This window comes from Notolepis coatsorum (assembly GCF_963971535.1).
Source record: "Notolepis coatsorum genome assembly, chromosome: 20".
Classification (NCBI taxonomy): Eukaryota; Metazoa; Chordata; class Actinopteri; order Aulopiformes; family Paralepididae; genus Notolepis; species Notolepis coatsorum.
Genome location: NC_140184.1, coordinates 18,693,945 through 18,706,884, shown reverse-complemented (window position 1 = coordinate 18,706,884; position 12,940 = coordinate 18,693,945). Strand labels below are relative to the sequence as shown.

General features: G+C 42.6%; 1 protein-coding gene across 1 annotated transcript in view; it reads left to right on the top strand.

Annotated features, from left to right (window-relative positions):
- Positions 1-12,940, top strand: part of LOC311246817 (A-kinase anchor protein 13) — a gene marked incomplete at its 3' end in the record, with an annotated part of 78,757 nt that overhangs the window by 39,768 nt on the left and 26,049 nt on the right. The window contains exon 2 of the mRNA XM_084337063.1: positions 2,203-2,246. Within this exon, the coding sequence (XP_084193189.1) occupies positions 2,214-2,246 (33 nt within the window). The 5' untranslated portion in view covers positions 2,203-2,213. The remainder of the gene's footprint in view (positions 1-2,202; positions 2,247-12,940) is intronic.

The following is a 12,940-nucleotide window of genomic DNA, read 5'->3' as shown; positions in this document are numbered from 1 at the left end:
GTGACGATATCCTTGTTTGAGTTGAATATGGGATCCGTTAGAGTTAAACACAAGAGCAGCTGATCATCAGCTGAACTCTGAAGGGAAGGGAACACCAGGAGGGTTTATGTGTATGCTAAAGAAAGCCTATTCCATTCATTAACATAACAACCAGTGGACTGTGCACCAACGTAGGTAAAAAGGGCATGGACAGAGTGACAGAGAGTTGCCAGATTCGCGAATGTGTTTTGAATCTAGTTTTTCAGCATGCCTTGTGCTACACAGTATATTCAGTCAAAGTATACAGTAGGTAGCGGCAGAAGAAGTTTAATCTGTATACTTCCATGTTCTGCTTCCGTGCTCTCCTTCTTTCATCAGACGCACTAAGATGGAAATAACCGTTCACTCCTTACCAGCTCTGCAGTATTCATGGTAGTGCATCTGATGGAGGTAGACCACGGGAGAATGTACAAGTTGAACTTTCGACTACAGATGGAACTATAAAAGTGGATGTTTAGATGCAAATCTTGTAAGTATTTAGGGATATGTTTAGCTCTATTGACAAGCTTTGTATGCATTACATACATATATAACATACTGCCACAAATTCTGAGGGTTAAGTAAAAACTCATAACTAATTATCGCAAGTTTGCATGTTTTCGAAGGGATCAACAGGAAGCTCAAAGAGTCTCAACAAAGGTCAGTGGGGTGAAAAAAACACAAGCCGCTGCTGAAATACAGTAGAAAATTACTCTTTCCTCTCCGAAGTCTCCTTTCAAATCCTCCAGCCAAGCCTTCTTCTGTGGTTTTCTGGGAAGGCTCGACAAACACACATTACTATCACTGTTAACCTGTCAGGTCAAGGTGCTGAGGCCTAACAAAAATAATAGTTGGTTTCAGGTTGGTTGTCAGTTTGGCCATGGGTAGGTAGGGAATTTTTTTTTTAATTTTTTTTTTTTATTCTTTCCCACGGCGACTATGGATAGGGAATTTCTTTATTTAATTAACTCCGGATGCGGAGCTAATGATGCTAATGATGGAGCATCGCCGTCGGTTGTGTGATAGTAAAGGGCTAACCTTCTGTATTGTCACAGTGAAAGGGTTAACCGGCTGTCGTGTGGCAGTGAAAGGGTTAAAATGTTCACAACAACATGGATGCATGTACTCTGCCAGCATGTTTAATATCCATAATACTAAATGTTTGACTAAGATTTCTATGAAACTTTATTCTAAAAAAAAAAAAAAAAAAAAAACGGATTTTTTTTTTTTTTTAATATATACTTTTTTTTTTAAACTCATAAAATATATTGGGTCGCACCTAAATCGGCAGGGTCGGTCGGCAACCTGAAACCAACCATTATTTTTGTTAGGCCTGATCTTATTTGGCGACCACAGTGGTGGCAGCGCCGAGCGTTCGTCGACTGGAGGATTCGAGGAAAAGGGGTAATTTTATACTGTATTTCAGCAGCGGCGTGTGTTTTCCACTCCACCAGCTTCTCTCAAGACTCTGAGCTTCCTGTTGATCCCTTCGAAAACACGATGCAAACGTGCAATAATTAGACGATTTTTGACTGAACCCTCAGAATCCACAGCGGTTTGTTATAGAGCTTTGTATGTAACGCATACAAAGCTCCTCAACAGAGCTAGGGAAGTGCTTTCCTGCGGCCCACTGGTATGTAGGCTACTAGCAAGCTGTGGCGCAAGGCGGCTGGGTCTGAGGCATCTGTTTCATCCACACCCTCACCTATCAGAGTGAGTTTTCCAAGCACCAGCAGAATAATGAGATCATTGTGAGTGTGGTCTATGTATGTGTGACTGTACGGGTGTGCATGTGTTCGATGGGCATGGACTCCTTACTGCTCGTCAATGTTTGAATATCTCCATAGTTTGCCGGCCAGTCGTCTTTTTACGCCACTGTTTCTTTATCCCCTTCACTACCACACTACATACGGTTAACCTTCTGTAGTGTGGTAGTGAAAGGGTTAACCTTCTGTAGTGTGGTGGTAAAAGGGTTAACCGTCTGTAGTGTGGTGGTAGTGAAAGGGTTAACCTTCTGTAATGTGGTAGTGAAAGGGTTAACCCTTTGTAAGTGTGGTGGTGAAAGGGTTAACCCTTTGTAGTGTGGTAGTGACAGCGTTGACCCTTTGTAGTGGTGGTAGTGAAATGGTTAAAAAGGTAATCAAGGAATCGTTTGTCCTAACTTTGTTCCTTCTCTCTTCACAGTGTCGGGTGACATGAAACTTAATCCACAACAAGCTCCGTTATATGTAAGTACCACTGATGATGCTTGTAACTTATGTTACCGTTTCTTTTTTTTTATCCACTTTTTCTGCTCTTTTTCTATTTTTCTCCCATCCCAATTCCTCTGTGCCAATTCTCCCCTCCCCTGTCTTGAACATTGCTCGCATATGCCCCCCACTGGCCGGTTGTAGGGAGGATAGAAGCCTTGCATCACGTGTCCCCTCCGATACACGAGGAGGCAGCCTGTCACATCTTTTCACCTGCCTCATTGGCGAGGTGTAACGTGTGGGCGGCTCACACTACCCCCCGCCATTTCCTGTCTCTGCTGTGCAGGCGTCCCCAACCGACCCGTAGGAGTCGCTGTCCACAACGTCCAGATTACCACCCATCGACTTCCACCCGCTAACCAATTGAGTTAGTATAATGGCCGGCCCAAGCGCAATGTCCGCTGCGCCACCCAGCCGCCCCTTATGTTACCGTTTCTGATTTTAAAACTATTGCACAACAGTAGGGTTGAGTACCGTTCACATTTGAACCGATACTGATAGGCTACCAGTTCCTGGAATTCGGTATCGGTACCCAATGTACCTTTTTTCGGTACTTAACTCTCTCTGTAATAACAAAAAAAAAACAATCTTCATTTCAACATGGTTATTTATCTAGAACATCGCAAAAAACAAATCGCATGATCATGTATTATGTTTTCAAATGTTTAAATATCAACATTATCTGGCCATCCTCTGTAAATATTATCAAACTCCTCTGACCTTGTCTGGTCTTGATAAAGACCCAAGAGACGGGACAGTAATGTTATATATATATATATATATATATATATATATATATATATATATATATATATATATATATATATATATATATATATATATATATATATATATATATATATATATATATATATATATATATCATTTTTTGTGTGGAAAAGGTTCCCTCTTGTCTAGTATATTACACTCTCTTATACTAAACATGTAAAGGTACCGGAATCTGGTACCGATTGATCTAGCATGAATCGGTACTCAGTAGTACCGATGTAATTCGGTTGGTACGCTTAAAAGTACCAAGTTCGGAGGGCGGCTACGTGGCGTAGTGGGCAAGGCGCTCGCCACAAAATCTGGAGACGCTGGGCTTGCCTGTTCGAGCCCAGCGCTCCACATTTGCTTTCAGTTTAGCTGGTCGTCCGTACTAATACACATTGGCCGTATTAGGGGGTGGGAAACTGATGGGTGGGGATCGGGCGTTGTGGACAGCGACTCCTACAGGTCGGTTGGTGTGCCTGCGCAGTAGAATCAGGAAGTGTCGGGGGCAGCGTGAGCCTCCCACGCGTTACTCCTCGCCACTGAGAGATCGAGCTGCGCAGGTGAAAAGATGCGACTGCTGTTACCTCAAGTACCGGAGGGGACTTGTGCTATGTATGACTTAGTCCACATTGCAGCCGGCTTGTGGGAGGCAAGAAACAGCGTTCGTGACAGGGGAGGGTTGAATTGGATGATACGAAATTGGGATGGGAGAAAATATAGAAAATGGGAGAAAAGGTGGATAAAAAAAAAAAGTACCAAGTTGGGTACCCAACCCTACACAACAGTGAAATTGAAGTTTACAAGATAAATGTTCCCCATAACCCAGGTTTTCTGATGGCACTGATCAACTCTATTATTGTGAGGGCACAACCTCAGCTCCTGAGTGTGTGTGTGTGTGTGTGTGTGTGTGTGTGTGTGTGTGTGTGTGTGTGTGTGTGTGTGGTAGTAGTAGTAGTAGTAATATATTTGACAGTATAACATTATTTGACGGTATTGTTTTCCAGTACAAATTACAATGTGATGACATCTTTTGAATGCCTGTACTATCTATCCTATTTCATTCAAAATGGTCTATTTTATTTTCCTTTTTTTTATACTGTAGCAAGGAATCTTTTGATTACCTTACAAATATACAGTATGGACTATGTATAGCTATATATCTTTTTTTAAAGATATGTATCCCATGGACGACAGTATAGTAAAGAAAATCCATACCTTGATCCATGAGAGTATACCAACATATTTGGTATCCCTGCATCACGCCCCCATTACCAGCAGGACAGAACAGGCGTGTGTTGTGGCGTGGGCTCTCTAGTCTCTCCTCTCACCACACAGGAAGGCAGATAACACACTGCACCGCTGTGTCTAAGGAAAACTCCCACAGCTCGCCTGCTTCACACTCACAACATAACCACCACACCACCCGACCTTATCTGCCATCGCAGACACATCACCTGTCGGACTCCTCTCTCACCTTACATTTGCTACGGAATCAGGGCAACCGGGGGCGGGGGGGGGGGCTATAGCCTGGACTTTTTTATTTTTTTTATTTGTTTACATCTGGCTAATCATGTAAATCAGTAGAGTCCAGAACCACCATAGGTGGGATGGAGATGGGGGGGGGGGGGGGGGGGGGGGGGCTGTGTGCGGAGGCGTTGGTGATAGGGAGGGGGAGGAGGAGGCTCTGGCTTGCCACTGGATCGCCTGGTTGTCAGCACCTTTTGTAGGACGGAAGGGAAGGGGAGGGAGGAGGGTGATGTATGACTGGTCTCCAGTTACAGCCCTTGTTAGGGGAGAAGTGATGCACGCACAGTCACACACACATTATGCATGTAGAGACAGACACACACACATACACACGTGCAGACAAACATGCATGTGTGCACACACATACAGACAGACATATGCACACACGCACACACAAACACACACACGCATGCATGTAGACAGACACACACACACATGCAGACAAACACGCATGTGCACACACATACAGACAGACATATGCACACACACCCACACAAACACACATGCATGCATGTAGACAGACACACACACATACACACACGTGCAGACAAACATGCATGTGCACACACACACACACACACACACACACACACACACACACACACACACACACACACACACACACACACACACGTGTAGACAGACACACACATACACACAAACACACAGGTGCAGACAAACACGCATGTGGCCATGTGCACACACATACAGACTAGGGATGTAATAGAATATTCGAATTTTCGAATACTCGATGCCAGTCTCCACATTACATTTTCATGTCAGAGTCTAATTATTTTTTATATATATAATTAAAACAATTTATTTATTTATTTTTTATAAAATAAATTATTTTTTAATGAAGCAAACCATTCTTATTTAATTCCTTTTTATATTTCGAGGCAGCCTAATTTTCATAGCCTAATTGATCTAAAAGATGCACATGCAGGGCGGCCGGGTGGCGCAGCGGTCTAAGCGTCTGCCCACCACCACAGAGACAGTGGGATCGAATCCAGCTGTGGTGCTTCCGGGTTGGCCGACCGTCCATACTAACACAATTAGTGGGTGGGAAAACCCGGCGAGGGTGGGTCCTGGTCATTGTAAAACAGCGACTCCTACGATACCCTTTGATTTTAATGATCCATTCTATTAAAAATAATAACTGAATTTAACTGAAACTGAACATTTGAACTGAATTTAAACTGAAACATAAAATAACAATATATTTGTTATATAATAAAAAAAAAAAAATCTTTTTTTTGGGGTGGTTGGTGGGGGGGGGGGGGGGGGGGGTCGAATATTATAATATTCTGTCTTAAGAGCCAGCGACAAACAGACACACACACACACACACATACACACACAGACACAGTGTATAGGGGTTGAGGTGCAGTCTCTGTGCATCGTAAGCCACTCCCACAGAAAGGAGCTGTGCCCCAAGACAAGCCCCACCAGCTGTGCTTTTGATGTGGCTTCAAAGCCACCTATTTCCCTGTTAACACACCATGATTAGCGGGTCATCACTGCACAGTCAGGTCACTAAACAAGACCTGTATGTTTTGACTATGATGAGCAGCCTTTAACACACAGCGGAGCACGGCAATATTGCTGCGGCTCACGGGGAAACCGGTTTTGAATATTGGTAAATACAGTGTCCGCTGTTTATTGCCACAACGATCCTTTTGTGCGTGTGCTACCGGAGGTGGAAAGTAACTAATTACAATTAATCTAGTTAGTTACTGTACATGAGGAGGTTGCTTTATGTAGCTCAACATATTTTTGAGTATTCCTAAAAGCCTGTGCTTTTTACTCCTACTTGAGCCAATGTCTCCTACTTTTACTTGAGTATGTTTTATTTTTGGTTATAATAATAGCTTAATAATGATGACAGTGAGTCATTCTGTTGTAACTTACATAAGCTTTGTTGATGTGAACCTGGCCTGGACCTATCATGACCCCTCACAATATTTGAAAGACCAGGCCAAATGGAGTTTCCTACCAGGAGGGTTCACTTCATACTCTGGTCTGTTTTCCTACCAGGAGAACTCATACTGTGGTCTGTTTTCCTACCAGGAGGGTTCACTTCATACTCTGGTCTGTTTTCCTACCAGGAGAACTCATACTGTGGTCTGTTTTCCTACCAGGAGAACTCATACTCTGGTCTGTTTTCCTACCAGGAGAACTCATACTGTGGTCTGTTTTCCTACAAGGAGCGTTCAAACCAGTTCTGTTTTCCTACCAGGAGCGTTCAAACCAGTTCTGTTTTCCTACCAGGAGCGTTCAAACCTGTTCTGTTTTCCTACCAGGAGCGTTCAAACCTGTTCTGTTTTCCTACCAGGAGCGATCATACTGTGGGCTGTTTTCCTACCAGGAGCGATCATACTGTGGTCTGTTTTTCTACCAGGGCCCTATTCCCCGTACCTGGTTCAACTAAGTCGATCAAGAGTCCCATTATCCAGATTCAGTTAACCCGATGTTTGAAGCCGGGATTTTCCTGTTCCTCGAAGGTGGATTCAGTCTCGTTAACTGGAACCAGACTTGAGACCCAGGATAAGTGCGCGCGGCCGCTTCAGTTGAAAAGCCAGCACGTATCGATAGCAGAGATCCTGATTCTCTAACGGCATTGATTGATTAATTGATTTAAAACTTTATTAACAGATTGCATTACGGCTCAATCGCCTCGCCGACAAGTTAAATGCGTTATCTATAGGCTAATTTTAAGTCCCTCATTACCCCAATCAATCAGATTATATTTCTTTAAACTTGCCTGCTGGCAGTAGGTTTATGGAATGGATAATCAAATGAGATCTTGCTAGCGAAAATAATTATACAATTATACAGAATAAGGATACGGCTCTCTTACCCATTGATTGATGTATGGTGGATCTTTTACTTATCTGTACTGTGGTGTAACGGTTTCTTCTTTTGACTTTCACGCAGACGACCGGGGTTCGAATCCTAGTCTTTCCTTCTTTTTGCAATGTAGGAATAATTCAATTTGGTGCACGTTGAGAGCTATATAAAGAATGACATCCTCAATGCATGTAGATTTATAATATTTTAACTTAAAACTAGGCTACTTTTGCGTATAATCATTAATATTATATTCCAAAAAATTATATTGGAAACGCTGGGTTTCGAACACCGGTCGCCCGGTTGCCAGGATTGAGCACTAACGCTGCGCCACTGTGCCAGACGGGATAAATTATAAAATTAGCCATTAATGGAGGAGAGACCGTGTTTAGAATATCTTTTCTTTTGAATGAAGTTTTATCTCTTTATTCTCAAATGCATTAATGTGACGTCAACGGCTCATTCAATTTCTCAAATCCGTCAAACAGCGCATCTCATCAGACATTTTAATCCCAGTTACAATATCACACAAAATCCACAATCCCCGCATAGACACTTATTAAAATAACCACATGCAGCGTGTATCGCGACTCCGAGCGCCGTATATGACGTGCATTATTTTATTTAGGACAAAGTAAATCTATAGGCTCAATATGATTTATTATCAGCATTTAGTTCTATTATACATTTCAAAAGCCCCCTCTAGGAAAACGAAGCACAGAAACGTAATTCAGAATGGTATAATGCAGATCCTAGACTGTGAGAATCATTTCAGGAAACGAGCTGTCACTTCTTTGCGGGGGCGTGGCCATGGTTCATCCGGCTAACTGAACTTAACCCTGCTCTCGACCAGGCTCAAACTTTTTGATCTGTTGTCATGGTGATTTGGACAATCGCGCGTCGGGGAACAGGAAGGTCCGGCTTAAGTCAGACAAGACTGGAAATTATCCGGCTAACTCAGTTATCCAGGTACGGGGAACGGGGCCCAGGAGTGTTCAAACTGTGGTCTGTTTGCTCATACTGTGGTCTGTTTTTCTACCAGGAGCGTTCAAACCTGTTCTGTTTTCCTACCAGGAGCGATCATACTGTGGTCTGTTGTTCTACCAGGAGCGTTCAAACCTGTTCTGTTGTTCTACCAGGAGCGTTCATACTGTGGTCTGTTGTTCTACCAGGAGCGTTCAAACCTGTTCTGTTGTTCTACCAGGAGCGTTCATACTGTGGTCTGTTGTTCTACCAGGAGCGTTCAAACCTGTTCTGTTTTCCTACCAGGAGTGATCATACTGTGGTCTGTTTTCCTACCAGGAGCATTCATACTGTGGTCTGTTTTCCTACCAGGAGCGTTCAAACTGTGGTCTGTTGTTCTACCAGGAGCGTTCATACTGTGGTCTGTTGTTCTACCAGGAGTGTTCAAACCTGGTCTGTTGTTCTACCAGGAGCGTTCAAACCTGTTCTGTTTTCCTACCAGGAGCGATCATACTGTGGTCTGTTTTCCTACCAGGAGCGATCATACTGTGGTCTGTTTTCCTACCAGGAGCGATCATACTGTGGTCTGTTTTCCTACCAGGAGCACTCATACTGTGGTCTTGAGATCGCTAGCTCTGGGTACCCTGTGTCGATGTGTGGATTGGGAATGTGGTTGACGTTAGGGCTGCAACTAATGACTAATTTGGTAGTCGACTAATCTGCCGATTATTTTTTCGATTAGTCGACTAATCGAAAACCAATGTAAACGACAAATTTTTTTTTTTTTTTTTTTTTTTTTTTTTAATTACCTATCTTTGTGAAAGTGGCTTCTCAGCTCTGGTCCAGCTGAAGACAGAGCAGAGGAACAGATTGGACATTGAGCATGACCTCAGAGTTGCTTGTCTACCATCACCCCAGACTTTGAGACTCTTGTCAGGACCAAACAACAACATCATAACATGATGATCCCATAGCAAATTAAAATAATGACTCATGAAACATTTGAATTTGGATCTTTAAGCCACTTTAAATGAAAATGTATTTGAAGAACAATACAGCAATCACTCATAACAAGATAAATAAATTAAATAATACAAATTAAAGTGGAAGTGTACTTTAAATAACTTTTGTTTGCTGTGTGTGAGAGGAGTCCGTGTGTGTGTGTATGTGTGTGTGTCTTACTCTGATCGCTGTGTGAGTGAGAGGAGTGTGTACTGTGTAATTTGTGTGTGTCTTACTCTGATCGCTGTGTGAGTGAGAGGTGTGTACTGTGTAATTTGTGTATGTGTGTGTGTCTTACTCTGATCGCTGTGTGTGAGTGAGAGGAGTGTGAATGTGTGTGTGTCTTACTCTGATCGCTGTGTGTGAGAGAGAGGGGTGTGAATGTGTGTGTGTCTTACTCTGATCGCTGTGTGTGAGTGAGAGGAGTGTGTATGTGTGTGTGTCTTACTCTGATCGCTGTGTGTGAGTGAGAGGAGTGTGTATGTGTGTGTCTTACTCTGATCGCTGTGTGTGAGTGAGAGGAGTGCGTGTGTAATGTATTGTGTGTCTAGTCTGATCATCATCTCCTGCAGGGGAACAATGTTTTCAATGTCCAAAATTTGCTATGGGATCATCATGTTATGATGTTGTCTGGAACCCTGAGAAGCCACTCTCACAAAGATAGGTAGTGCAAAAAAAAAAAAAATTAAAAAGTTTTTTTTTTTTTTTTTTTTTTAATGGCTAATCGACGCAACAATTTCTCGTCGACGATTTTTTATAATCGACGTCGTCGATTATGTCGACTAATCGTTGCAGCCCTAGTTGACGTTGATGTCTAGCTAATGTTCGTGGGACGCCAATAGGCAGAGTGTGAGTGAATGAATGAATGAATGAATGAATGAATGAATGAATGAGTTAGTGATATTACTGGTCATAAAGGTGTTTCACATCTAAAAACCCACAATAATTACGATAACACAGACGATGATGATATACATTAAATATCAATATATTGGCCAGCCCTTGTTCACAGACATCCTGTCACCAGCCAGTGGTTCCCCTTCAGCTTCGTAAGCAAGCTGGGCACTGGAACTCTTTGGTGGTTGCTAATAGGGATGGGCACGGTTATTAAAATATTCAACTATTCAAAGTGATGTAGGTATTGGACTAAATCTGATGATGGATTTTGTTTGAGTCTACTGCTCTGATTCAGTCTACTGATTTCTACAGAATTTTCTTTCTTCTGTGTTCAATAAATTGAACAAATTGGATTTGCTTTCCCTATTTATTTCACTAATAAATGGAAAATAAAGTGAAGGCGAGGATGACAGAAGCCCACGCTACACTTCTTTGGATAGACTTAACCGATTAACCACATTGACATTTTCTTTTTATATAGAATATTGGAATATTGATATTTCTTCAAATGCCCATCTCTAGTGGCTATTGGCTAACAGCGAAGCCCTACAAAACACTAATACTTTTGAAAAATGTTGAGCCCCCCCTGACGACAATTCGCTACGTGCCTCGGACTCACCAGAAAACGACTTGCGCCGATGAGGCTGGCTCGTGTTTTATAGGCAAAGTATTTACACAGTTTGGTATGCACAGCATGCCAATATAAATTCAAATGCGCCAAACACTCCTGGGTTCCCTTGCACCTGCTTGTTGAATGTCACAGAGCTAAATCTGGCTTAACTTTGTCCAACATCATGTTATGCACCGTCTGAAGGACGGTCTGAAGCACAATGAAGACTAGGCTTCTCATCAATGACATTCTTGTTTATTACATACAAAGGCACTGCCCCGTGACATTTATTCTGATAAACGACATGGCTCCATTTCACATATCAGCAGATGTTAGCGATATGTTCTTTGTGTGCGTGTGTGTGTGTTTGGTCTTGTGCAACAGGGATGTGTGGTAAAGCTAGCAGAATGACGGCGTGTGCAGAGTTTCCTGTCTCCTGCGAATGTTTCACATCTCTGTTTCGCTCTGCAACCTCCCACCCTGCTGCTTTACCAACAAAGCACACTTGTCACAACATTTACTTCGAGAATGACTTCTACTCGAATGAGCCTCTTGCCTCTTGTTTACTGTAGCCATGCATTGATTCAATTAGTTATTTATGAAACCTTTTCAAAGTCATTAAAAGCAAATGTACAGTAGATATGCATGCTGTTACGAAGGATCAGATTAAACCGAATATATATATTTATTGATTGATATATATTGCATAATATTTGTATATCGTTTGATATCCCTTGTGTATTCCTTGTACATATACACGGAATATCCCTTTAGCCTAGTACAGACCATAATATTTCATTCTCCTATTGGACAGCGGTCCACCAGGCGCCATTGCCATACCTCCAAGGTCGGGTTCAAAGTCACCGCCGGGGACTTGCCTGGACATGAACGGTTCTGCGCAAGGATATGAGACAGGAATAAAGCTGGTACTAGTTTGTTCACCTAACGTATAAATACGGCGCAGGTGAATACAGAAGTTAGTTACCCGAAATGAGTTACCCAATAAGTTGAAGCCTCACCCACGATACAACGTGCAGTGAAGTATGGCCTGTTTGGCCCCAAATAGAGCATTGAGACCGCGTGCGAATTAATAACTGAAGTATCAGAGTTTAACGCTGTACCGTCGAGTTCGACCGATTCTATTAAGTCAGTAATAGTCTATTTGTGTATAGTGTATCGTGCGGCTATCGTTCTACAGTGACCAGCATCACCAACGTTTCCTCGTACCAGCTAGAGTGCTTATCCAGGCTGGGCTGCTTACCCTGGCGCTTTCACCCGAGGAGCCCTAGACGAGGACCGTGTGGATCATGTACACTGGATAACCTACCGACGACTGCATAGCCCTTTTCGGCTGGATTATATTTGCTTTTGGTCCTGTAATTGAGCGGAGAATCGCCGACACCCACAATTGTGTGGGATTTACCCTGTGAGGAGCCACGTCGAGCCCGCCTCTCAGAAGCCTGAGGCCGGCTAGCTTTCTTCCATGCTGAGCTGCATGCTACGGAGAACAGCTGTATTCGTCTGCGGATCAAGAGATTATTGCACCGTCTCCTGTACTTGGAGTCTCTTTATCGTCGTTGACCCAGACTCTACTACCGACAAATCCTCTCCCCTTGCTGGCTTACGACCGGAGGGACCCTACCAGTATCTCCCGCTATATTACCAGAGTACCATAGATATAATTCCTAAGATTCAGGTTGTATTATTATCTCCTGCGTAATATGAGAATGGACATTCGTTATTGATTTGCCTACGCACATTCCTTTGCCTTATAAGCACATCCAAAGTAAAGTAAAGTATATTATGTACTATTATTGCTGCTAATAAATACTTAAATCCAGTTTTGTGTGGAACCGAGTCATTGTGGGAAGTGTTCATCATTAGATACCTGTGTACTGTATGGCCAGTAGGAATGTACATAAGACGGTAGTGGTTTAATGATACCATACTTATCAATACAGTCAGGGAATTGTACCCCTCAGTTACACATGCTGTTGATAAAATAATATTAATAATATTTATAATGCTAATAATGCTAATAATACTAATG